General features: G+C 43.6%; 1 protein-coding gene across 3 annotated transcripts in view; it reads left to right on the forward strand.

Moving 5' to 3' along the window:
• The first annotated feature begins 804 nt into the window (after positions 1-804).
• Snap91 (synaptosome associated protein 91) overlaps positions 805-27,698 on the forward strand; it is a 121,827-nt gene continuing 94,933 nt past the window's right edge. The window contains exons 1-2 of one of the 3 annotated variants that reach the window (XM_052187703.1): positions 805-969; positions 1,656-1,815. In XM_052187703.1, coding sequence (XP_052043663.1) covers positions 1,686-1,815 — 130 coding nt within the window. In that variant the 5' untranslated portion in view covers positions 805-969; positions 1,656-1,685. The remainder of the gene's footprint in view (positions 970-1,655; positions 1,816-27,698) is intronic. The other 2 variants (XM_052187701.1, XM_052187702.1) reach the window with 2 other exon arrangements.

The following is a 27,698-nucleotide window of genomic DNA, read 5'->3' on the forward strand; positions in this document are numbered from 1 at the left end:
CTTCAATCCCATGCAAATAACACTCGACATTCAGATAATATAAGACGTTCCGACATATTTAAATGGCAGAAATTACATTTTAAGGGTGCAAATGATTACAAGACGAGTGCAATCTGGCATTCTGCTAATTGCTTTGCTATTTGTCTCTACTGCATACCTCAGTATCGCTTTAAGACTAAGATGGCTAGAATTACCTGCCCACTCGGCTCCCTGTAGTAACTGAGACAAGTTGAGCAGCCTCAAGGAGCTGAGGGCGCACAGGTAACGGTCGCGTGGCCACAGAATCTGACAATTCAAATCGCCCTGCCCATCTGGGCCTCCGCTGCCATCGGGTGACAGGCCAGCTAGTTACAGACCTGCTTCTTCCGAGAAGGCGCTGCCGCCCTTGCCTCCGCCTTCACAGCCCTCCCTCTCCCCAGACCCACACCCGCGGCGATCCCCCGCGCATCCCGCAGCTGCCCGGCAGGTGTGCGCGGCGCGCGTGCACCAGGTCCGCCCCGGGGACGCAGCGGGTGCGCGCGGGGACGCAGGGCGCGCGCAAGAAGGCGAGCTCTAGAGCCGCGGCGCCCCTCCGGTCCCACCCCCTCCTCCGCCGTCGCGGGCCAGGGATGCTCGCGTGCGGCCCTCCTCGTGTTTAAAGCTCCGAAGGGGGCGGCGAGCAGGAGCGACGGGGAGGGGGGGCCGCTGGCGTTCTGCAGAAGGCTGGCCCGGGTTCGTCGGCTGCCGTCACCTGACTCGTCGCAGGCGCTCCAGCTGAGGTGGGGGCGGGGATGGGGACGCAGAGCCGAGCGCTAGAGAGACGCGGCGGCGCTGGCGGAGGCGGCGGCGGGCGGGGACCGCGGGGACCGCGGAGCTGAGACAGGGGCCGGGCCGGGGCTATAGGCATCGCGGCCCGGGGACACCAGGGCGGCGCGTGCCTGAACCCAGCTACCTCGCGCGGCGTCCGGGCTGCGGTGCTCCTGGGGCGGGGTGAGTACGCTGGGCCGCACGGGTCCCCTCCCCTGCTCCAGGGCCCGGGGATTCGAGGGATAATCCCAGGGCGCGGAGAAGGGCAGAGGCGGCCGGGTGACAGCTCGGTGGCGGTGGCGCGCTAACGGCCGGGCGGGGCCTGGGCTGTCCGCCCTCTGAGATCCTGCTCGAGAAGGGTGAGGCGCACCGCGGCTCCGGGCTGCCGGGCTATGGGGATGGAGGGCGAAGGAAGATGAGTCGCTGCCGCCGCCGCAGCCCCGGGACAGAAAGGAGGTGGCCGCGGCCCTGCGGTGCCGTGGGAGACACGCTGCGGCTCGGGGCAGAGAAAGGTGCGCGCTTCTGGGCGCGGCGTCCCGAGTAAGCCCGACGCACACCGGGTCTCGCACGACCGAATAGGGTTGTGCGGACAGTGCTGCTTGACAGGGGGCGAAGTCGGGATGTGGTGACCGCTTCAGGGTGTGGGGAAGCGGGGACCGTGGCACGATGCAAGGACTACCCTGCGGGTGGCTGACAGCCCTGGACCGCGATGGACCAACTAGGCTTGGCGCGTCGCTGGTCCCAAGAGGCGGTGCCAGGGCGGGGTCGGCGGAGGAGAGAGCTGCCGAACCGAGGGAGCAGGCAAGGCCGGGCGCTCCAGCTAAGGCGGTGCGGGTGAAAGCCGGACCATCTCCTCTTATTTCCTGCAGAAGAGGAGGCGGTAGACGCGGCCGGTGAAGATGTCGGGCCAAACGCTCACGGATCGGATCGCTGCCGCTCAGTACAGCGTGACTGGCTCTGCTGTAGCAAGAGCTGTCTGTAAAGCCACCACTCATGAGGTGATGGGCCCCAAGAAGAAGCACCTGGACTGTAAGCATCCTTTTATATAAGCGGGACTTGAGCATGGCATAGGGGCATCAAAGGCCGGCGGCATGGCCTGGGCTTTCTGTAATACTGCCAGGAGCCTTGGGAACTGGCTCCCCATCTGGTCGATCCTGAGCTCCTGCCTTTGGCCTTGGAAGTGTCCCCTTGGGTAGGCCCTGAAACCTTGTCTCTCGAGCCATTTTTTCCTTCTGATGACCTCCAAGAGCCTAAAGGAGGAAACACACACACACACACACACACACACACACGGTTGCACAAAAGTGTACATTTGGACTACATCCTTTTAATCCTTTTTTTCCTCCACCCTCTGTTAGGTTAAGGGAAATGAGGGGTTTCAGGGTCACAATGGGGAGACAGACAGACAGAGGGATGGATGGATGGATGGATGGATAGCCACGCTTGACACTAATTTCTTAAGAGCATTTTGGATAATTGTAAAACCCTGCTTTTTCCTCTGCTGCTACTCAGGATCTGTGTGTGAGTGTGGGGGAGTGTGTGTGTGTGTCATATGTCACTACACTGAGCTGAACTGAAATAAATCCAAGCTATTGAATGAGCAATAATGGCGATTTCATTCTGAACATCTTGGCACATTTCCTTTGTCCTGTTCTCAGAAAATGCTGGGTGGGATAACTGGTCAGGTCACAAAATGGATGTCCTCTCCTCATTAGAGGTGGTACAGTTTTAGATGAAAACATTTAATACATAATCTTTTCATGTGGTCATTAAATGGAAAAAGACCTACATATTTCTGAAGTTTTTTGGTGCAGTTAGTATAGTAAATCTTTGGCTGGTGTGGGTGGGGGTGATTCTCGGGAAGACTTTAACCTGCTTTAGGCAGTGAGCATCCCCTAAGGCTACCCCAAATAGTATTCTACAATCTCTGAACATGTTTGACCTGCTTAGAATCCTCTGCCCTTTGGTGGCGCTTGTCCTTAAATGCCATTCTTGGCACCGAAACACATCTGCCAGTGCTCATCCTCCCCACCTCACTCTCTTGACCCCTTTTTGTTTGTCTGTTTGTTGTTGTTTGTTTTTATATTTTATTTTGTTTTCTTCAACCCTTCTTCTGTCTCTTGTGTTGCTGAGAAAATGGCATCCCCACCATTACAGTCAGCCCCAGCCCTACCCTTTTCCATGAGCAAACCTTGAGGAAGCTGGCAACTGGGCTCTGTCAGAGCTGTCACACAGCTTGGAAACTTTCCTATCTAGAAGTGTGTCTGAGGGGGAGACATTATGATGTCTTTCCTGAAGGAATGTTTAAGAAAATGTATTGATTACGGTATCATGTGTTACACATTGGGTACCAGGTAAGAGAGGCTCCCAGAGCCAAGACACCTAACAGGAGCAGGAATTATAAATTCATGACCAGCTCCTTTTGCTGTAGCATGCTGAATCATTTAGCCGGCTTTCCATCAGTTTCCCCAACTCTGGGAGGCTGACTCACACTATTCAGTGGTTCTGTCAACCTAGAAAATGCTCATAACAAACGCTGTTTAGGTTACAGATTTGCTTTTGATGAGAGATGAGTGTACCTGTGCATGTCAGAGAGCATCCTCAGGATTGATCATTTCAGGTAGACATCATTCAGGTGAGGACTGGGTTCCCCAAACCCGATTATCAAAGTGTTTGATAATAGGTTATTTCCAATACCCGAGCATATGTTAATGAGTTGAGTGCGTTAGAAAATACGGATCATGGTAGAAGATTCCATGTTAATGAAATAAGCTGGAATAGGAACTGATTTTGAATTATTTGAATAATTATGTGTTATACTTCCTTGTACTGGCCACTGAGCTTTTCAGCTGGGCTGAAAAACCTAGACTGCCTTTAACCATGGCATTTAACCGCCATCTTTGGTTAGAAGCATGCTCTGTTGTGAAAGCAGGAAGAACACGTAGCCTAACCCTACTCATCTGCGAAGCACCTAGCTTGCTTGAATGGATTTCACAACTCATACACACATCTTAGTCTCTCTCTATGAAAATTTCTTAATTCTTTCACTTTAAAAGCTGAACAGGAATCAAGTTCTGAAGAATATGTTTAGAAGCTCTTTTTACTCTCTTATCTTTCCATTAAAACATGAGTGATCTTTTCCATTAAACTTAGACTTTGGGTGGAATTTGGAACGACAGTTATCACATCGTTGCTACGTCTTACTCTAGTAAGACTGAAAATTTGGCTATTTAAATGGTGTTATGCTCAGACGTTTTTGTGAAGTTCCTTTACAAAGCAGTACTATCAGTAGTTAAGAGATGGAGGTTGGGCTGGAGAGATGGCTCAGAGGTCTGAGCAGTGACTGCTCTTCCAGAGGTCCTGAGTTCAATTCCCAGCAACCACATAGTGGCTGATAACCATCTGTAATGAGATCAGGCATACCCATAAGCAGAGCACTGTATACATAATAAATAAAAACATTCTTAAAAAAAGAAAAGAGATGGAGGTAAAGAAACATATCATTTGTAAAAGTGCATTAATCTTGTTATTAAGACATGTGAAGAGGGGGAGGGGCGGGAAAAGATATGAATACAGGGAGAAAAGACAGTGTCTGGAGACACCGAGCCATCCAAATGGTAGGTTTTTGTTTGTTTGTTTGTTTTTTGTTTTTTTGTTTTTTGGTTTTTTTTTTTTTTTAGTTTTTAAAGCATTCAGTGTTGATTAGGAGGAAGAAGACAAAACAATTTGGTAGTTTACAGCAAAAATGCATGGTGAATTTGACTTGATTTGTACCTCTTTAATTTGGAGTTTCAGCTGGGAAATATCGAATAGAATTTAGGATTGTGTGATTGTCTAAAATATTGGATTTATTGCTCTCAGAGTCATCATGAAATGTAGAATTAATATGAGAATACTGACTTAAAAACTAATATTTGGGGATTAAAATACCAAAAGCTATTATTGCTAATTGTGGTTGTTATGCAGTGTTGCTTACTAATATAGGACTCGTGCGTTTGAAGAGACAAGTCACTAACATTTGGGGGTAGCTCTCCCATGGGGAAATGTGCTGGTAGATAAAGTTAATCCTCAGGTGTTTTCTTTGATTGTCTGTTTGTTCACATATGGCGTTAGTTCTTGAACCCAGAGCCTTGTGTACGCTGGGCAAACATTTTACCGCTAAGTTACATTCCCAGCTCCCACTTTCCTTTTTTCTATAACAGTGTATTTCCTGGAGGGAGAAACAGACTCACAAAACTATCCACATAGCCAGTAGCTATGCATTAGATGTTAAAGATATAATAAACTTTAGTAATCCAAATAAAGATTATATTTTATTGTGTAGTTTAGATAATCTAAAAAATTTTCATTCTAGACCCTACCACCGAATAATAACGTGGCCCCATCTGCATGTTTAGATTCAAGACTTAACCAATACTAGCTTTCTGGGCTGGCATGTACAACCTTAGTTCCTTTTAACTTCTTGTGTATATTTGGTAGCTATAAAATGCCCAGGACTTAACAGGCACTCATCTGTTTGCTTACCACTGTTTTACACGACAGTGGTTTTTCCTCTTCTGTTTTGTAGTTAGCTTAAAAGCTAACCCAAGTCTAATAATCAAGTAAAAAAACTTAGTAGGCACCAAGTATTTAACCAAGTACTATGCCTAGGTTTAACAAAAACACAAAGTTGGTACAAAGTAGCATCTGCAGGGGAAATTGAGAATGCATTGTATCCCTGGTGTGAGAGTCCTTCCAGTGGTTATTGTTGACTGATGATTTCTCTTTGTGCCATTCAAAGTACCTGAACTAAAATAATCACAGTTCAAACTCAGATGTAACACCAATATCATCAAGCCAAAGCTAATGGAAAGGCCATTTGCCTACCAGCAATCTTAGGGTTTTATTCATTAGTATTCTTGAAGATTTTTGATAAGTTCATCCTACATAAAAAGCAGGTGATTCAAGTCTTGGATCTGTTTGAAAGATACTAGAATTTATTAGTCACTCTCTTCGCCCCTCAAGCCCCCAAACTAGTATTCTTTACTTATGTTAGTATGTATTTACATGCTTTCTATATGTTAAATATGTTTTGATTTATAGACATGCAATTTGAGTCAGGTGCAGTGATGCATATCTATATTTCCAGCATTTAGGTGAGAGCTGGGGGAACAGTTCAAGGTCATCCTGGACTACATAGTAAGGCCAGACAAGTCTACATCAGATCATTTCTCAAAAGACTAAAAATATGAGAAGAAAAAGAAATGTAACCTGCACTGTTACAATGGATACTATATTTATACCAAATGTATATTTTTTACATACTGGAAGACATGAAGATTACTGAATAAAATTAGGTAGGATTATATGTGAAAGATATTGAGTACACTGTACAACTTTAAGTGTAAGTATATTGGCTGACCAGTATATTTACCTTTGACTAAGTTGTTTTGACTTAACTCTTGGCTATTGTCTGGACACACTATTATTTCCTATACCTGGGTGTTTTCTCCCTTCTAGATTTCATCAGAAGATTTAGTCCAGTTCTGAAAATGGTTTAAAGCAGAGTTTATCACTTTTTGGATAATTGAGAAGGGATGAGGAGGATACATATTTGAAAATCCTTTAATCTGACTACCATTTGTATCACAAGTCCTAAGGGCGGCCCTTGCTCTTCTTGGCATTTCAGGAGGGGAGAAGAGAGATGAAGTGAGGTTGAGTGACCGCAGGGGTGTGGGGAGAGGGAAGGGAAGAACCTTAGCCACAGTTCACTGAGACATAGAGACTTTGGGCCTGGTGAGTGTCAGTGTGTGATACTTTACTTTGCAAGCTTTAAAATAAGGTTAGTTGTAAAAAATTTAAGTCTTGGGTAATAGGAAGGAGTATGCTTTTTAGAAATGGAGTGAAAACCGTGAAACAGACTGAGTGAAACAGGGTTTTTCTTTTCTTTTTTTTAATGAATTTTAAAATTCTTCTTCTTGGTTCTGGAAATTAGACCCAGAGTCTCATACATGCTAAGGATATATTGGACCACAGAGCTATATTCCCAGTCTTTAAAAACTGAATCATGCATGCTTTTCTAGTGACTCAAAAATGGAAGAATATATAAAACTGAGAAGTAGGTATATTGATATTTTAATTACAGTATTAACATACCAGTCTCTATAATAAAATCTGGAATTCTAGTGCATTGCTACATTAGTTTTAACATTCACTTAACAGCTGATAAATTCTTCTCTGTGAATTTGTCCTTTTTTTTTTTTTTTGCTATTATATCTTTCTTCTAGCTTTCTACAAAGATCCTTTAAAATCTCACTTCCTCCTTCCAAGCAGACCCTAGTTAGGCTAGGGTGTTCTTCGGGTCTTATCTCTGTTTCTGTAACTTAGCAAGGAAGGTCAGCAGGACCCTGTTCCTTGAAGGCCACCACTGGGGTCACTGCAGAGCTGTATATTGGTGACTCAGCTCCTGAGGCCGCATATTTGGACAGTCTTCGAATATAATCAGTGTGTTTAAGTCATTTGAAAAGATACTTTTGTCATTAAAGTATTTAGCCTCGACTCTTTTCTCCTGTAAGTTCCTTTTTCTTTGCCTGGAAACTGTTGACTTGTGCTTTCTTCGAGGAATGTAAGCAATGAAGCGGTCCCTTGGGAGCCGTGCTGCCCTGGTGTCAGCTACACCCTGACCTGTGAGCAGTGGACTCTGCCTTGGGGCTGTAGGGTGAAAGTGTACCCTGAAGCTCAGCCTGGTTTGGTTGCTTCCTTACAATCATTTCATTTGTCCTCAGTGTGTGGAGACACCGCCTCCTTACCTAATAAGGCTTCTTTGTCACACATGGTTAACATGGTGTTGTAAAAGGTGGTGCAAGATGCTGCTCCAGCCACCCTGGAGAGACAGAGGTGAATTCTTCACCTGCTCTGTGCTGTTGTGCCTTTTGATCTGATCACTTGATTAGTCTCCTTTGGTAAGCACTTGTATTTTAAATGACACCTGGCCTCCTTTACATGTGAGCTGTTTCCCCCGTCATCAGTATCTTTAACCTCGCATTCTATCTGCTTTATACACGTTTTCAAGTATCTTCATTTGAGCCAGCAAAACCACCTGTGCAGTGTTCCTGAACTCTGTGGATTCTCCCAGCAGCCAGCCTGTCAGCCAACACTTATTTCCTCCTGCCAACTTCTTGAAACAGTGATCGCAAACACACACCATTCGTCCCTTTCTTGGGACATCCGTTGACTTGGTCTTTAATTCAGGCTTGAACTATTGGAATTGGAGTTGGGTGCCCATCACTGTTCACTCAGTTGGCCAAGCTTATAACCTGAGAGCCATCTCTGACACACTAATACGAGGTCATCGTCAGGTCCTGGCACCATCTGCACTAAGGTCATCGTGGTGACTGGGGTTTCTGTTGGGAGCCTCAACGCCTGCGGAGAGTGTGTTTGTTTATCCACCTCTACTGATGGTACTCATTGGCACAAGTACCACAACTGTCACTCACAATTCAGCTATAACTCTCCACCCTGTTTGTTCCAGCTCCTTCTTTTTAATTATACCAGTTGTAACTTTCCTCTTTCTATAGTTTGGGAGCTATATATTCTATTGTTTAGTCCTTTGTTGACCACCCTTAATTTAATAGTTATGCCTTCAAGTCGATTGGTCACATATTTTTTAAGACAAGAAATGTAGGAACTGAGTTCCTGCTCTGACTGTCCTCACGCTTCAGTGCAGTGTTACCCTCGTTAGCTGTTGTCAACGACAGAGACGGTTCGTGTTTAGACATTACCACTTTGTTCTGGACTTCTTTACTCGGCATTCCTTTACTCTTCATGTTTTCTTGAATTGTACCCTTCTGAAGCTTCTTCAATAGGCTGTTTACTGGAGAGTCACTCATGGTTTAGAAAGACAGTCTTAACAACTCTTAGGATGACAGTTCCATCCGCAAATAATATTTCACTCACCTGGTTTCCACTGTTGCTCATCAGAGGTCATTGATTCACCTGCTTTTAAATAATTATCTGCTTTAAAAAAATCTTACCTGTCATGACCTTCTATATAGCATGTGTGGTTATAGCCACATGTGCTATATGTGGCTTCTTCTATATGTGGCTTTCCTAGTGAAGTTGTGCTGGGTTTCCTGAACTGAGAATTAGCATCTCTCGTCAGTTCTAAAAGATTCTCAGTTATCCTTGGTTGCTACCTACCCCGCTTCTCTTCCTGTCTGACATTCAACTATGACTAGATGCTACACTTCACTGCATATCTGAACATCCCTTTCTTCCTTTCCAGAACCTTTCTATTCAGCATGCTTTCTTCCTCAGATGCTATCTAGTTCATTTATTCTCTCTTCAGTGGTGTCTCACTGCTCCTATACACTCTCAGTTATAACGTATTAATTTATTTTTTAAGTTTTGAGGATTTTTAGAACTGCTCGTTTGGGGGTAGCATATGTTCCCTGCTCATCTTTTTAGATCTCTCTTTTTTTATTTCTTCCCATTTTTAGCCACACTAAATTTACCCTTTATTCTACGCGGATCTGTTATGAGGCTATACTTGTAGTTTTAGCCTGTGCATGACCTCTGGTGTTTTAAGATGTTTCATAATTTTAGCTTCTGATGGCATTTTGGTAGGTTTCCATCAGTGAGAATCCCAAAGAACCTGGTGCCACCTAGAAAGAATGTGTGCGTTCGTCATGGACGCCCCACAGGTGTCCCATTGGCTCCCTGCATCTGTCAGAACTGTGGTGAGCTTCTCCCTGGGTGTGGGGTTCCTTCAAGGCCCTCTGACGTCAAGCACATTGAGCTGGTGCGGGGATCTGAGTGTTTGGTGGGTGACTGTCTTTATCCCCCACTTCACTCTTCCCCAGCTCTACGCCTTCTCCCCCACACTGTCTGGATAAAAACCTTGCTAAAACCTTCAGAAGGTCAAGGAGCTAAACTTTATTAGTTAAAAGACGATAAAATCAATTAAAATGGAATATTTAGAAAATAGAGTTTAAAAAGCACTAAATTTCTTAATGTCAATGGTTAATGTATCATCTCTGTTAGCCTCTTTACAGTTACATTCTGGGATATGGTAAAAAAAAAAAAAGTTATGTTTTTGAAGATGCCAAAGTTTGGTGCGTGCCTATAATCCATGTGTTTTGGAGACAAAGGCAAGAGGATAATGAGTTCAGGGAGGTCACCATGAGCTCATAGAGAGATCCTGTCTCAAAGAACCAAACTAAAAAAAATGCCTGGGTGAAATTATATCTTTGGCAAGAAGTGTATAATGGCATTTTAATTATGTCTATAATCTTTTTTCTATGCATTTAAAGTGTGTGTGTACTTTGGCATATTTCTGTTACAGCTAGATGTCCAATAATTATACATTAATATTACATTCTCTGTGTTTAAGCGTATGTTTCCGTTTTCTTTGTTTTCCGTTAGTTAAAATTGGGGCGTGTCGCTCTTCCATGTCTTTTTTATAATTCGCATATAGATACTTTGTACGTGGGAAGGAAAGCTCAAAAAATTAAAAACTTAATTTCAAAGTGAACCCAAACTCTCAACATTTACTCTGAAGTTATATTATTCTGTATTTAACAATACCCTTCGCCAACATGGTGGCGTCCCCATTCACAGTTTGGAAGATAGGAATGGAAGTGAAGCTCAGTGGTAGGACACTGCCCTGCTGTACCATCCCTGGCTGGCACGCATCGGGCATCGGTCGCAGGGGTTGCTCACCCCAATGTAAAAGGAAAAGAAGGGGAAAAAAGTGTGAGTAACTGGAGGCAGCAGCAGGGGGTAGGGGGGTTAGAAAAGCAATGAGGAATCAGAGACCAGTTTAACATTTTTTTAACCTTCGCAAAAAGAACGATAAATGTCAGCACGTTCATTTGGTTTACGGTGGCCTAGTGGGAGAAATTGGAAGTTACTTTCTAACTGGAGGCTTTGAGTACTTATTTAGCATGCTATCATTATTTATTTATTTAATAAATATTTACCAAATGCCAGGAATTGTTCCAGGAGGCAGGGAGACCATGGAGAATAAGATACAGCCCTTGGCATCCAGAGAGCTGGCAGCTTAGCAGGGGAGACAGAAAATGAAAGAACTAATTACCAGTGATTCAAAAAGCATTAAGGTTCAGCAGGGAAAGAAAGACCACAGTGGAGGTGCATTGCAAAGATGGTGTTTAAGGCCAGACTTGAAGGATCAAAGGAATTCACGTGGGTCATGTGTAGACACGGGCTGCCTGCTTGGCCGCTCACAGGAGAGCGGCTCACGTGGAGAGGGCGGGCCTTAGGAACGCAAAGAAGCTGTCAGCTGCTGGAAGGCTGACAGTGTGTGAGGTCAGATAGTGTAAAACACAACCTCTGAACTGATACACCCCCGCCCGGGAGGCCTTCTGTGGCAGAGAGAATCTTAGCCATCTCCAGACTCCGAGTTTTTACAGTTTAAAGAAGTTGAGTCCCAGAGGCAAAACTCATATTCTCTGTGTGTTGATGCTGGTAATTCCTACTGGCTGTCTTGAGCAACTGCCCCAGCTTGTCACTGCCTTGTTAGCCTCATTCTGACTGTGAGATTGACGCCAGAGAGCCTCAGCTGCAGCTCATGATTATCCTGGTTAGTATCAGAGTGTGCAGCTTACAGCCGTTCTAGCTTCTAGCTAGGTAATTCAATAGACTGTGGCCTAACGTAGTTTTGTTGTGTTCTGTTTCTCTTATCCCATCAAGGCAGTACTGTGTGCATTTGTTTATGACCTCTTCCTTAAGAATGTTGACATGCAATGTTCTGTTTTCTTCAACCCTTGTGTGAGCCCGAATGTGCCTACGAAAGGGTATATAGCAGCCTACTTTAAGGCTTCAATAGTGAGTTGGCTAAGCCAGCTCTTTTAACCCTTACATCACCACACTGCTGAGTATGTTCACTTGTTCTTCTTAGTAACAGTAATAACCATTTTCCAAATGAGGTTTCTAATTTTTATCTGTCTTTTTCATAGTATTTTGCAATTCCGTAGTATATAGCATATCTGTGTATATCTTAGTATATCTATGTCTCATGGCATTTCTCCATGCCAAGGAGATCTCTGTCTTTCTGTTTCTCTCTCTCCCACACATATCTCACTTAACTATGACTTGATTTGTAAGTTGTACTCATAATTTTATAACCTGATGCTGTGAGTTGAGAGAAGTATCTATTCACTTCAGCTCAGCCTTGATCAAACAAAGGAGTCTTGAGTTATGTGCTCAGTGGGTGGACGTATGCTATAAATATCAACTGAAAACCCTTTGACCTAGTAATTTGGCTTCTATAGGGTTTTATCTTAGAAAGAATAGAGAAAATGAAGCATTCATGGGTATATGTTATTGTATGTATTCCTTAGTACTTTATTGAAATCAATGATCTCTTCAAAGAGATGCTGGAAAACCTCAGACAATATTAAAAGTTAAAGTATATTCGTCATGGAAATTAAAACATGAAGATGCAGTTAAATTTTTAATGTATGCATTTGCCACGTGATATGTATTTGTGGAGCACCAACATGTTGCCTGTGGATTGAAGGGCTTCTGTTTTCTACTTTGTACCCTTGTCAGGGCTGACTGTTTTGTTTCTGTGTTACAGGAGTATAGTTTGGGCCAAAGGATGGCCATTTTGTCCCTCATAGCCAGTGCGAGGGAAAGGACAGATGTAGCAGGCCACCTTGCTTTGTCAGGATTCTTCTCCCACTTTCCTGTTTCTGTTTCTTTACCACATATAATCAGGGGCTCAAGCTTCGTTCTTCTCAGTGGGTGTAGAAGTGGAGCATGCTATCCTTACAGCCTCTCTGAGAGAAACTAGCTTTCTTCCTGGAGTTAAGAGTTTGACAAACAGCACAGAGAACAATCGACGTCTTATCTCAAGTTGCTCCCTGCCCATGGCATGACACCATATGTATAGCTTACTTTCTGTCACTGTGATAAATACCATGATTCAAAGCAATTTGGAGATGAAAGGGTTTATTTCCTCTTATTGCTTATAGTTCATCATGGAGAAAAGTCAGGGCAGGAGCTCAAGGCTGAAACCAGGAAGCAGAAGCCATGGAGAAATTGCTGCTTCCTGGCTTCTCCTCATGGCTGGCTCAATTTGCCTTTTATACAACCCAAGACTACCTATCCAAAGGTAGGTACCACCCACAGTAGGCTGGGTCCTCCCATACTAGTTACTAAGTAAGGCTTACAGAGACTTTTTTTTTCTATTGAGGGTCCATCTTCCTTGTATCAAGTTGGCAAAAATGTAACCAACACAGCTCAACCAGAACCACCTCCTTGGGCTCAGTCCCAAGAGCTAGGGACCAGAGCTAATTTTCCTTCTTGCTCCTGGTGCAGTCTGCTTTGGAGGGCACTTTTCAACCTCTTTCCTAGGGCATTAGAGTCCCCCAGCGAAGTCTAGCTAATGAGGAAACCAGAGTCTGAGATGTAACTAGACCTAGATTTTGTTCCGCTGTGTTTCATTGGCAAGAACACACCCAGGGTGGATTGTGAACACAGGACATTGACCCTACCATGTCCATGGAAAGGACTTGGAAATTCTTCTCTCGTGTCTGTGGGATCCCTGGAGTGTTCATTGCACACACACCCCCGCCCTGCCCCCAGCATGACAGTTCTCCAGATGTTCAATGCACTGGCTGATAGGAGTACTTTTCAGAGGGTGGATGACTAGTGGCTGCAGGCTGCTTCCCTGCCCCCGGCATACATCTCTGACAGATGTTAGCCCTCCTCACTGTGTGACTTGACTTGGCCTCAAACTTTTATGTCTATACAGTGATTTGGATTTCTCAATCATGATTGGCTTTCAAACTGAAACCCCTGTGCCCCCCCTTTCAGTGACACTCCCAGTCTATGCGATTTTCCACGCTAAATGTAAGACAAGCTATTATTCACTAAATTTTCATAGATGCCTAGCATTTGCAGTCATGGACAGTGCAAACCCAGGATTGATCTGCTAGTGGCCTTATGATTTTAAGTCAGTAATGAGCTAGCCTATCAGCGAAGCACATCAATGATAGGAAAAGATATTTTGAGTTTTACATTTAAAACTTAATCCTTCTCTGGGGGAAAGCAAGTCTAAGTATACTTTTTTTACCTTAAATGTGAATAGTGCAAGATGTTTTCTTTGAAGTGCTTCTTGGATACCTACATAGATATAATTTCCTTCTAAATTCAAGGTTAATTGAATTAATTCACTTTTTAGTGTAAAATACATTGGCACTCTTTCTTTTTTGATAAAACTTTAGTAAGGAAAAAAAAAAGAGGCTTCCTAGAGGTGAAGCAAGGCTAATTCAAGGCAGGGTGGGTATGGCTAAAAGAGGCACAGCTGAGGTCTTCCTCTGAAAGCCTCTGTGAGATCAGTGTCCTTATGCCAAGTCTACAGAGGGGACAGGGTCTGAGGAAGTTGCTGAGCTCATCTGAGGCTGGGGAAGGGAAGAACTCAGGGTTTCTTCCTGTATTCTGTTGCCAGACTCATGTTTCTTTATCTGCCTTTATATGACATCCCTTGCATACCTGTTCAGTGTCGTAAGAAGTAATGATACAAAACAAAAGAAGATAAGATACCATGTGATTGTCTTAAGGGGCAAAAAAAAAGGTGCTATCTCAAGGCAGTTCAGTAGGTACTTCATGATAGGGAGAAACTCCTCTAAAGCCTATCCTTGGGTAACTAGAGGGGAAAAATGTGAAGGGTGTGGAATCAGATAATTGCCGCCCCCCAACGTCAGCACATCATTTGTAGGTTTGTACGAAGGCAGTTGCTTCAATGACTTAACTAGTAACATTTGGTGTGAGGCACACAGCTTTAGAAAGAGCAGTGGTCTGGCATAAGATAACCTAGGCTAACCCTGACTCTGTTGCCTTCTGATTATGATCTTGGCCAGAGAAATTTGGATTTTTGCTGGTCTTGGTCTTCTTTGTTTCTAAGGCTTCATGGGGTTATGGTGACAATGAAATAGTATGTTTGTTAAAACCAGTGACAACAAACCAATCCAAATCATTCTACAAATTCTTCTTCTGAGAGGAAAAGGCTGCTGCAAAGCAAACAGCAGTGACTTTGCTAAAGAACAGCCTGGCTTCTGCTCTGGGCATTTCTATGGCATCTTCTTGAGAACTAATACGGTTTTTGTAGATGATATGAAGGGAGAATAAGTCAATGAAGCCTCCACTGTAATTTCATATTGGGTCCAGTGACATAAGCTAGCCCTTTTAAATCCTCTCCTAAAGTCAAATACAAAAGCCTGGAACATACATTTGCTTTATTAGTGTCAATTACTAAAGCTCAGGGGTGTGGTTTTAGACTTGCCTTTTTTAAGATAATATTTCGAATGGTTCAAATAGGCTTTTAATGAAAGACTGACTGGTTATTTAAGAAATAAAGTGGCGATTGACCACTGAAGCGTTTAAGACACATGGAAAAGAATAAGGTGAAGCCATCAAGTGACCTTATCATCAGGACTGATTGTAGAGAGTTCTCATTTTACAGTGTAAAATGTTACAGTGTATAATGCCAGTTATAAAGGCAGAAATGAAATGGAGGGACATCAAATACACTATTTTCAGTTGAGCACTGATACACTGTTGTTGAGAAACACTTGACAAATATTTTTTAAAAATGAGCTAACCTAATAGTGAAAAATAATTTTAAAGTGATCAATAGCTACGACTCAATAGTTTCATTGTGTGTATTTATATGAAAATATACCTGAATAAGCTTGATAGTTCTGGGTACCAACAAAGGCAATCAAAACTAAGTAGAAATCATACAACAGCATGAGAGAGAAATAGTGGGAATGGCACTGATACTCATCTGGGTGGAAGACTTTCTGGGAAACTGTTGGTGTAATCATTTATAAATCTACATTTAAGAAATTCATTCTTAGCCAGTAAGTGTAGTTATGGTTAAAAATTGATAACACAATATGCTATTTGTCTGACAGCATTATAACTTTTCGGAGGTCACAGTTATAAGTGTATCTTAATTGTGTAAAAAATATATTTTAAAACTTTTTAGTATTTTTTAAAACAGTTTTATTTTTGAGTATGTGTATTTTTGTGCCTTTGTGTGTGCACTTGTATGCAGGTGCTCATGTAGGCCAGAAGGGGCCACTGGGGCTCCTGAGGTGGCCACTGGGGCTCCTGAGGTGGCCACTGGGGCTCCTGAGGTGGCCACTGGGGCTCCTGAGGTGGCCACTGGGGCTCCTGAGGCGGCCATTGGGGCTCCCAAGGCTGCACAACAGGATAGTGGGAATCCAAACCCAGTCCTCTGTGGAAGCAGTGCTCCTCCTAAGCACTGCGCCACCTTCCCAGCACCCATTTTGGTATTTTGTCATTAGTTACTTAAAGCTCGTACACTTAGCTAGCCTCTATTTAAACGTGTAAAATGGTACCCACATCTTCTTTGACTTAAGACTATTAGTTTTTAGTTAAATATGTAATCTTAAAAGTCTTAAGAATTATTCACAGAAGACTGTTAAAGCTGAAAACATATGAGAAAATTGAACGTTAGCAATCTTTCCCTCAATCTTTCCCAGAATCATGATCTGACTCATTTTATTTACAGACACACATATAATATTTTGGTTGTCTTAATATTATTTAAATGCCATAATATTATAGCATAAATAAGTTTTGTGTTAAGATGAAGGTTTATGGAAATATTAGTATCTTTCCCATAGTAATTAATGCTTATTCCTAGGCTCCTAGTTATATATGGAAGCCAAACTAATCCTGAGAACCTTGCTTTTCTTTTATTCACATAGCAGTAGAAGTAAGGATGAGGGAAATGGGATAGACATACAGAAATTGCCTGCTGGAATCAATGAGCCTTCCCCTCTGCCCTTCCTATTTTGAAGTGTTCTTCTATGAAGATGCTTGGGGACTCAGTGTGGTCAGCCTTCTCTTTCCTGAGAGGTATTGTGTGTTTGCAACCAACTAAACAGAACCCCTGTTTGATGGATCTATTGCTTGAGTAGAACCAGGCACTTCATTATTAATGTGCAACTGAGCCGCGCTGTGTTCTCTTAGGCCTACAGACCTCGTAACGAATGCTTCTCAACTAATTCTGAGGTCTGAAACACTTCAGGTCTAGTCTTTTGAGCTAGACAGCCAAGAGTATAAGGGTCTCAGAGTTGTACCAAGGGAGAGCAGCTTCAGAAAAGCATCCCTGCGAACCCTAGCATTGGGTTCTCTCGGAGAGTCGTTCATCACAGCAGTAATCATGAAGTCCTTGGAAAAATATGTCAGATACTCAAAAGTATTGCTTTCATGGCCATAATCAGTATGGTTTTTCCCCTTTTCAGGGAACTCACTTGAAAGTGTTTTATAATTAAAATATTACAAAGATGATTTTAACTGATAGTCCAGGTACAGGGTGGAATTCCAGGAAGGAAGAAATCAGGAAGATCAGTTGAAATCGTTTAAAATATAAAAAATGAGGAATTGAAAGGAAGTCAAAAGAAAATATGAAGTCAGTGGGGGAAAAAAATCTCAATAAAACTTTCTACCATTCCCCCAAGGTAGATTATTCAGTGTGAAATTAAAGACAGCAAGAAAAGGAAGTGAGAGGCTCTGGGGAGGAATCAGAGGCCTGGAGGTGAAGATGTCACATGGACTGATTGGAAATAGTGTTGTGATCAGTACATCCCTTGTTGCTTTTTGTTTGGTCGGTTTTTGCTTATTTGATTTGTTTTTTTGTTGTTTTTGTTTTGTTTTGAGATTGGATCTCACTGTATAGCCTTGAAGCCTAGAACTTGCTTGCTACATAGATCAAGCTAATCTTGAACCCACAGAATTTCCCCTGCCTCTTCCCTCCTGAGTGCTGGAATTACAGAAGTATGCTGCCACACCCAACCATCTGTAGTGTTTGAGGATGTCAAAAATTGCTCAGTGTTTGAATTCTCACTAGCTGGCCTTGTCTATTCTCCTCTGGCTTCTCTGATACCTGTACAGAGGTTTCAGAGTATAGGGAACCCTATCCTGCCTGGAGAGTGTTCCCTAAGCTATCAAAAATACATATCTCTAAATTATATTGAACTGTCCACTTTTAAGGCTTGTTTTATGATTAGCATTTTTATTGTCATACTAAATACAAGAAAATGTCACAAGGTTTATCTTATCATTATTCATAAACACTTTTATTGGAGGCCAAAGTATATTATACTAGGCTTTGGTTTTCTTAATATCTTGTATGGTTCTACAATTTGGTAGGTGATCAAAACATGAAGTCTTTATTCTAAGGCATTTGTTGGACTTGGAGAGCTTCAGTACACAGTCTCTTGCTTTAGGATTAAGCGCTCCAATAGAAGGAGTACTGCCCTTCATGTGGGTGGTCCTGGGCTCTTGTTTCCAGATGGGTGGGAAGTGGTGTTGGCTTCACTGTTGGTTCTCCATGGGGCAGGATCACACTGGGATGCCTCTGGTCAACACTGAACATCCTCAACAGGCCAGTCAGTCATCAGAGGAAGTCCCAATCCAGCATGAGGATATGCTGCTAGAAAACAAGCCCCAGTAGTGTCCATCGAGAGAAAAAATAGAATGGGTTTATTGGCAACTCCATTTCAGTTTATTCCTCGTGGGCTTATTGACAGATCAATCACAAAGCAGTCAAGTTGGGACTGGTGATTCTGAGGAGAATGGACAGTTTTGTCTGATGGAATTCAACAAAAGCTTCCCAGTGGTATGTTTGATTGGGTATTAAGAGGCAAATATAAGTTTGAAGGACAAGGAAGCATGGCTCTGGTTTGGTTAATCTATGGTGAAAAGAAAGGGAAGCAGTTGATGCGGTGATAAAGTAGTCATAGAGGCCAATCCCATTGTTTTATAAGGCAATAAGAAGCCAGGGGTGTAATCTGAAGCTTTCTATTGTAAAATGTATAGAACAGAGACAGTTATGTAGCCATCGAACTTTATAGAGAAGGGAAATTTAACGTATAAGGAAGATAGGCCAAGCACTGATGTGTCCCAGCAAGGCCACTATCTACTGAAAGAGTGGAGAAGCTGGGTTTAGAAAGACATTGTTCTGGTTCTGTACCTGGTGGCCACAGAGAAAGTAAAAGAGACAGACCAGTTTCAATTAACAGTTTCAAGGTCAACTCTTGACATGGTCAGAATTATTGATATTTGTCAACATTTCACAATGAAAACATAGAAACCACAGAACTCTTCATCTCTCCTGCCTCTGACCACTAATTCCATCCCCCTCAACCATCCCCAGCTCAGTCAGTAGCAATGTTAGCCCATTCTCTTGCACAAGAGTAAAGTCTTTCAGGACTCTTTGTTCTGTCTCCCATTACATTTTTTTTAACTCAGAAGACTAGTTGGCTCTGCCTGTCATAAGCCTGGCCACCTCTGTCTCTTTAAGGTTTTCTGGAACAGTTGCCTGATTCTACCTTTGTCCTTTCTCTGTGCCCACTGTACTCACCCATGTGTTCTCAAAATGGCAACTGTGTGCTTGCTTTCCCTCCATTCCTTCACCCAAAACTGTGGGGCCCTATCCTGGCCTTCAAGGATGCATAGGGTCTGGTCATTGCTTCCCCAGATAGTCTGGCCATATTGGCTACTTACTGTCTCGTTGTCAGACACGCCTCTACCTACCTTGGCAGTGACTATCCCTTTGACTTCCAATGAATAGTCTTTCCCCAAATATTGGCATGGCTAAGTAGGGCAGCCTGCTCCTGAGATGAGCTTATGATGAAGAGGGAGAAAGAAGAGAAGGGAAGGGAAGGGAGGAGAGGGGAGGGGAGGGGAGAGGAGGAGAGGAGAGGGGAGGGGAGGAGAGGAGAGGAGAGGAGGGAAGGGAAGGGAGAGGAGAGGAGAGGAGAGGAGAGGAGAGAGAGGAGGAGGGAAGGGAAGGGAGAAGAAGGGGAGAAGGGAAGAGAGGGGAGGGGGAGGGGAAGGGAGAGGGGAAGGGAGGGGAGAGGAGAGGAGAGGAGAGAGAGGAGGGGAGGGAAGGGAAGGGAGAAGAAGGGGGTAAGGGAAGGGAGGGGAGGGGGGAGGGGAAGGGAGAGGGAAAGGGAGGGGAAGGAAGGGGAGGGGAGAGGAGAGGAGAGAGAGGAGGGGAGGGAAGGGAAGGGAGAAGAAGGGGAGAAGGGAAGGGAGGGGAGGGGGGAGGGGAAGGGAGAGAGGGAGGGAGGGGAGGGGAGAGGGGAAGGGAGAGGAGAGGAGAGGAGAGGAGAGGAGAGGAGAGGAGAGCCAATACATAGAAAATGATCCTCTTAACTAACCACAGAGGTCATGCGTGCTGAGTGTGGTTTGGAAGTTCCCACCTCAGACGAATTGCAGGCTTGCTTTGAGCACATAAGTTCACGTAGGACATTCTCATTATTCCCTGAAAGGGGCTTAATGATTTGCTGCATACTTTTTCTTGAAACAATTTGCTCTTATCCAAGAGTAACTAAACTCACTTGGTGAGTGGCTTTTCATCTGAAAGGGATGCTGTTTGACCACAGTTTCCCTAAGTCCTCCAATCTCCCACATTAACAATGATCACCAAAACTGAGGACCAGCTCAACAAGCCACAGAGTTCACACCAGGTGCAAAAGGCCTGGCTCAATTAATTTAAGCCTGCCGTATCTGTATTACATCTGTCCTTTAAGTCCATTTTTTTAAAAGCCTATTTTACAGAGGAGTTACAGTTTCAAATGAAAATAATCCCAAAAGGCTATACCATAATAAGAGTCACTTGTTCTCAAAAAGAAGGAAGATGTTTAGAGTGGCCACGTAGACACCCATGCCTGTCAACAACAACCACGCATCACTGGTAATCAGCATATACATTGCTTAGAATGAGCCTGTTTATTATTTACTTTTGAGTGCACTCTTTACAAGCGGCTGCCCAATTCGCTCTCACTTGTGTTCCCATGGGAAATGGGGTAAAGAAATAAAGAAAAGTTTGGTTGTATTCTACATAATAAGATAGAGATTGGTGAGTTTGATGTACCTAATTGAAATAGTCCATGACTCTAGATGAACACCACTGGCCTGAAGGATGTTTAAACTGGTGTGCACTGTGTCTGAGATTACCTGACCTGTTAAAAACAGCAACAATTAAAAAAAATTATGACTAAATCCTTGAAAAAATACGTGGGTCAACTTAGACCTTAAATTCAGATAATTTGTTCATTAGTCAGCAAAGATTGCTCAGCCAGAGTTTAAAGCAGAAAGCTATATGAGAACTTTAAACAAAATTCTTATTTTTATTTTATCAAATAAAAGAATTAGATTTCTTTTATTTTATGTGCATGAGTGGTATTGCTTTCATGTATGAGTAATAGTGTACATGTCTGTGCACTATTTGTATGCCTGGTGCTCGTGGAGGCCAGAAGCAAGCGTTGGGTCTCTGGAATCACAGGCAGATGTGAACTGCTGTGTGGGTGTTAGGAGTCAAACCAGCATCCTCTGGAAAAGTAGCCAGTGCTTTTGCCTGCTGAGCAGTCTCTCTTGCTCCAAGGGTCTCTTTAACATTGAAGGAAAATAAATAAAGCAAAGACTGTCCCTTGGTATTTAAACAAGGGAAGAGCTATGTCTGCATGTCACAGGACAGACACTCATACTTCAGGAGAAGTTATCATATGGACCAGAACCTACTTTATGCCAAGAGCTGCGTGGCTGTGCCCTCAGAATATGACTGCTGGCTGTGGGAAGCCCCTTCCATCCTACCCACAAATACAGAGGCCCAACCCTAGACCAAGGGTACACGCCCCTTTCTACACAAGTTTAAGCAACTGAATGCATTTTGGGTTCACAATAAACACCCAAGAATATTTACTGTGGGTGCTTGGATGTTGTCAGTGAATGAGATGTATAAGGAATGTCAGGCTTATTGTAGTCAGCCCTGGGAGGGTCGGTATGCAATACTGTGATAAGTAAATCGAGCCGTACATTAGCAACAGAAAGAGCTAAAGAAAAGATCAGCTAGAAGCGCAGACCCCAGATTCCTTAGGAGTACGCTGGACCGAGAGGGGAAGATGGCAGGCATTTCTTTGAAGGTATTGAGACGTTGAGGGAAGATTAGCATAGTTCTAAGACCTGGCTTGAGGACCTCCATCTTTCACATGACAAGAGGACTGAGAGCAGGGATTCGTGAGGTAGGACTTCCTCAGCAGCCAGGAGCAGGCATTTGGGGTTGGGAGGCCGTGGGGAAATTGGAAAGTAGAACTGGAGTTGAAGACCTGAAGATGTTCACAGATGTGTTGGTGCGGATGTAAAGGAGAAGGAACAGACCCTACAGTTTGGTTCTGCCCCGCAGGCTCGAGAAGAGCTTACACAGGGTACAGCGTCCCAAATGTGCTCAAAGGAGTCCTGAGCCCTCTTTGAGATGGGCTGTTGCTTTTCGGTAGCAACGAAGCACATGCTTTCTGACAGGGAAAATCAAAGTGTTTATCATGCCCTTGATGCTCTCTCCTTGCACCGTGTAGCACACAGTAGGCCTTGTGCTCAGTACTCCCAACTATATGCAGAAGCATCATCACTCCAGTACAGAAAGAGGCATGTACCCTTGGTCTAGAGTTGGGCCACTGTATTTGTGGGTAGAAGGGGTTTTCCATGGCCAGCAGTCATGTTCTGAGGACACAGCCACACAGCTCTTGGCATAAAGTAGGTTCTGGTCCATATGATATCTTCCCTTGAAGTATGAGCATCGGCCCTGTGACATGCAGACGTAGCTCTTGCCTTGTTTAAACACCAAGGCACGGGCTTTGCTTGCTTTTTGTTTTCTGCACAGGGCTTAAGGCAGCACCGGAGTGTGGGATTTTAAAGAGAACTGCAGCTCTCTGCCAGCAGTGCACAGCCACCCTGTTGCCACGTGCTGGTGATCTTGTGAGGAGGCACAGATCTTCAGAATAATTGTCGTGATTTTCTCTCTCGCTGGGTGGGGTAGCTTGAACGTGGCTTGCTCATGACTGTAATTAGTGCTAATGTGCAACTAAACTGCGTCTGAATCTTAAGAAATAATGACTCAAGCTCCAAAAGTTGGAATAACTATTTTAGGTACCTCAAGAAGAAAATAGGGCGCTTATCTGATTCTGTTAAAAGATTATTTATCTATATTCCCTTGTTCTCTAGAATTTTGCTTATCAGGAAGAGCTCCCATCTTTGGTATGAAGTACACAGATTTGGTGGGACAAGAGTTAAGGGTGGTGTTTTTGTTTCCTGTTGCTGTGATAAATACCATAACTGGAGGCAACTTGTGGAGGAAAGGCTATGTTTCCTCTTAGAACTCTACAGTCTCACCACCATCACTGGAGTAAGAAAGGGCAGGAACTCAAGGCAGGAGCTGCTGCAAAGACTATGGAAGAGTGCTGCTACAGGCTTACTCAGCCTGCTTTCTTCTAGCACCAGGCACGAGGTGCCCAGAGGTCTCTCTCTGTCTCTGTCTCTGTCTCTGTATGTATGTATATATGTATGTATGTATACATATACATAATCTTTACAAGTTATACTAAATCAAGTATAACTATGCTTCCCACATGGTCCCCACATTAAGCACACATACTGCTTAATCTACTCAGCCATGAACAGCTCCTCATAAAGACATCCCACTGCTGTCTCTTTATTGCTCTTAAGTTTTTGAAAGTGATTCAATTCAATATATTTACAAAACCTTCTGGGTCACACAGCTCATCTATGTCAAAGAGAAAGCTAAATCTCACAAGATTAGTTTTCACAATGATGTCTAAGCACATTTATGTGTAATCTCACCACAGCTCTCTGTTCCAATTCATACTTATCTGTGCTTAAAAACTTTATCCTTACTAGCAACAATACAGACTGCTGAAAGATACAATTCAGAAGGAGCAAGCAATGTTTAAAAGTTTCAAACTTTCTGACTGGAAACTTTGATCGGATAGGATCTTTTAATCTTTATCTCCTTGATTCAAATATTAGGCAGGAAAAGTGTTATCGGTATGCTCCACCAAGAACACTAGTGATCCAGTTCCTGAACCCAGTCCAAGGTTAAGTGGCCTGCACTGGGTAATTTTATGTCACCTTGACACAGACTAGTCATTGGAGAGGAGATGCCTTAATTGAGAAAATGCCTCTATAAGACTGGCTGTACGTAGGCAGACCTGTAGGGCATTTTCTTAATTAATGGCTGATACGAGGGGGCGTAACCCATTGTAGGTGGCGCCACCCCTGGGCTGGTGGTCCTGAGTTCTGTAAGAAAGCAAACAGAGCAAGCAAGGGAAGCAAGCCAGGAAGAAGCGTCCCTCCATGGCTTCAGCATCAGCTTCCTGTCCTGACTTACTTCCGTGACGGATTATATGAAAAGTGTAAGACGAATAAACCCTTTCCTTCCCAAGTCGTTTGTTGTCATGGCGTTTTCATCAGAGCAATAGTAGCCCTACGTGAGGCCATGGCCCTACCATGTTCAGCAGACGTAGGGTCTCACAAAGCAGATGCTGCAGGTCTGCATCACTCTGCTCCATAGTCTCCACACTTAGTGTTAGATAACACATTGTCTCCTCCTCTGTGCTCGCTGTAGGTCATATACAATTTTGAAAGTTCTTCTTATCCTCCTCCTCTGTGCTTGCTATAGCACAACTTTGAAAGCACTTCTTAAGTTCTCTAGCACTAAGCTACTGACAGTTTTCTTAGCATTGGTGCAACTGTCAGTCAGACAGACAGACAGGTGATGTGTACTTTGTATGACCAGTTATGAACACTGGGGCTTCTTGGGGCTTCTTGAATTTAGAAGTCGTTTCCCTTGAGTGTTCCTTTTTTTTTCTGCAGTGAACTTTTACAAAGGCACAAGTTAGGTAAGAAACAGAAGCCTGAAGAGCCTGTCACTGATGATCACCTAATGATTTTAGTCAAGTTGCTACCTGTGAGAGAGAAGGACCTTCACAGCATCTGTGGTCTAAATTACAGTGATCTACTGGAGTACCTCTGACTTCTGGATGTCAAAAGAAAATAGCTGGGGTCATCTGTGAGGTTTATAAAGGAAGACTAACTTCGGGGGCTTTCCCAGGCGTGAACTGCTTGTCCATTGACTCTCAGACTCAGTTAACTGTCTGCCTTCCCCAGCAGTGAGTACAGAGTTATAGCTGTCCTTTGTGGCTACTTTATTGGGTTCTTATATCTACCACCCTCCTCCACCCCAATCCCTTCCAACCCCCAACACTAGGTAGTAGAGAAAGGTTAGAGGGGAAGGGGACGGGTCTCTTTAAACGACTTCCTGCTGTAAAGGGACATCAGATTCCTAGAGGGGAGTCCAATCTTTGTCATCAGGGTATTTCCAATCATCAATCCAGCAATAGCAAAAGCAGCAAATGCAGCAGCAGCATCCACCGTGGACCCTCCTGGAGCTCTTGCATTTATACCCTCAAGAGTCCCCCAGAATTCCAAATGTAAACTCTCTGCAGCTGGCAAAAAAATCATGCCTCTCCTAGAGCACCAGAAAAATCACAGTTCGTGGCAGTGGACAATCTGAAGCAGCCCCATATTCCACACTTGGGATTGAAACAAAAGCATAATCACATAGCATAACTGGATTTTTTTTAAGAATCCAAAATTCTAGAACAGTGACAAAGGAGGCATAGTATCAGTTCATTCCTTATCCACTGTTTGGCAAAGGAATCCTCCAGGGAATGGTCTTTACCAGTTAGGAGGACACGTCCCCAAACTGGGAAGAGCCCTCAGAGCTGGTCATCATTAATAAGGAGAAGATGGATGAAGATTTGAGATTTAAAGCATCTTGCTCTAGGGGGGAAAAACGTCTGTCTGGATTTTCCTCGCAAGGCTGATCGGCACTGCCTTCATTTTCACGACAGCATAAGCTTGACTCTGCCTCAAGCTAATGAGGAGATCTCTGTTGACTAAGGGCTAGGAATAGACATACACAAAGTGACTTAGTTCATTAGTGGCTTCCAGTTTGGCAAGGAACATCCCTATTGACAGAGAAAGCCTAATAATGGAGGTGTCTTGTTGGGTTGACTTCTAGAACTGCTTTAGGCTGTCACACTCAAGGGAAGGGCATAGACATTATCTGGAGTGTCAGTGCTATCAGAATACTTGAGGTACAGGACAGGTGACAGTTGACCCTGCCCTTGCTGAAAGGTGCATATAGTTCAAGTGCTAAGGACTCTGTGGCCGTTACCCTCATGTCCCTTGACCTCTGTCATCTCGGCCACACTCAGGGCCTCCACCTGCAGGCATAACAGCATCTTCAACAAGGCCCAGAGTTTTCTCTTGGAAAATCTGATGTTCTAATAAATCCTTTTGGCTTTCTTCTTTGGGATCTACCTCTTATCACTCCAGATCATTGCTTTGGCTTTTCCATACTCTCTGTCAATCTGAGCTACCCCCTAGCTTTATTTCCTTCTTAGCATCTTTCCTTTGTGGCATAGGTACATCAGGAATGGCCATCTGTGCCACTAAGGTTGATTCTAGGCTCATGAGAAACAGGGCCCTGCAGTGGTGGCAAAGGTAGGCTGCCTAGACAGAAGTAGTAATTTAGGAGCCCTGGTTCCCTCCATGATAGGAAAGGTCTACAGCGTTGTTCTGGTAGTATTTGTATTCTCTAGTGTCTTAGTTTGTGTCTCTGTTGCTATGATGAAATATTGACAAAAACCAACTTGGGTAGGAAAGGGTGTATCGATCTTACAGGTTACAGTCCATCAAGGGGGCCAGCCAAGGCAGGAACCATGGAGGAACACTTCTTACTGGCTTGCTTACTTATTATGCAAGGGCCCCACATTAATAATTAATCAAGGAAACCACTGCCACATGCCCATGGACCAGTGCTTATGAGGCAGTTTACCACTTGAGGATTTTTTCTTCCTAGGTGACTTTAGTTTGTGTCAAGTTGACAAAATTAGCCAGCACATCTAGTTCTCTTGCCTGAGTCTGCATTAGTCATAATTGTACCTAAAGAGTGTGGAAGTCTGAAGGAACTGATCACGGATTGCTGCAGTGCCTTGACACTGAGGATTCAGCATTCCATTGGGAAACATCAGCAAGGCCCTCTGTAATCTCCCAAGTGGTAATGGAAGTAGGAACTTCCATTTCTAACTATTTGATAGAAGAGAAGTTTGACTGGTATGTGTTCTTGCTGATAAGGGAGCTTTAGGGGAGCTAGACTACTGGCCGTCTTTCTGATGATATCATACTGTATGTGATCTCTGCATAGGGGTGACTTACTGGCTAGCTTTCTGTTGATACCGTATGTGATCTCTGCATAGGGGATGGCTACTGCTAGCTTTCTGTTGATACCATATGTGATCTCTGCATAGGGTATGGCTACTGCTAGCTTTCTGTTGATATCGTATATGATTTCTGCATAGGGGATGACTTACTGGCTAGCTTTCTGTTGATACCATATGTGATCTCTGCGTAGGGGATGGCTACTGCTAGCTTTCTGTTGATACTGTATATGATCTCTGCATAGGGGATGGCTACTGCTAGCTTTATGTTGATACCATATGTGATCTCTGCATTTCTGACCATTATTTACTCTCCCACATTTATCCATCTACAAATGATCTTAACTTCCCAAAAGCATTTTCCCCATCCTTTCCTTTCTTTCCAAAACTTGGGGTTGAAGCTAAGGCCTCATGTATTTTAGAGAGGTTTTGTACATCTAAGCTATTCCCTGGCCCTTTTATAATTGTGAATTTTTCAGACAGACAGGCTGACCTTGAACTCGTGGTCTTTTGACCTCAGCCTCCTTTGTAGCTGAGGCTACAGGCTGGGATGCCATGACTGAGCGACCCTCTATAGTGCTTCTAAAGGACTGAAAAATCCTTCTCTAGATCTCCCTTCCATTTTTTTTTATCTTTTTCCAAGGAAATATGGCATTCATAGAGACGATAGTTAAGTATGTTTTGTCCATTTACCTAGTCTGTTTCTCTCTTTACTGAAATCCTTCAGTAGGTAATAAAGATGTGCTAAGAACTAAGTTTCTATTCCATGATATTCCAGAAAGAAAAAAG

Source organism: Apodemus sylvaticus, chromosome 7, assembly GCF_947179515.1.
Source record: "Apodemus sylvaticus chromosome 7, mApoSyl1.1, whole genome shotgun sequence".
NCBI lineage: Eukaryota > Metazoa > Chordata > Mammalia > Rodentia > Muridae > Apodemus > Apodemus sylvaticus.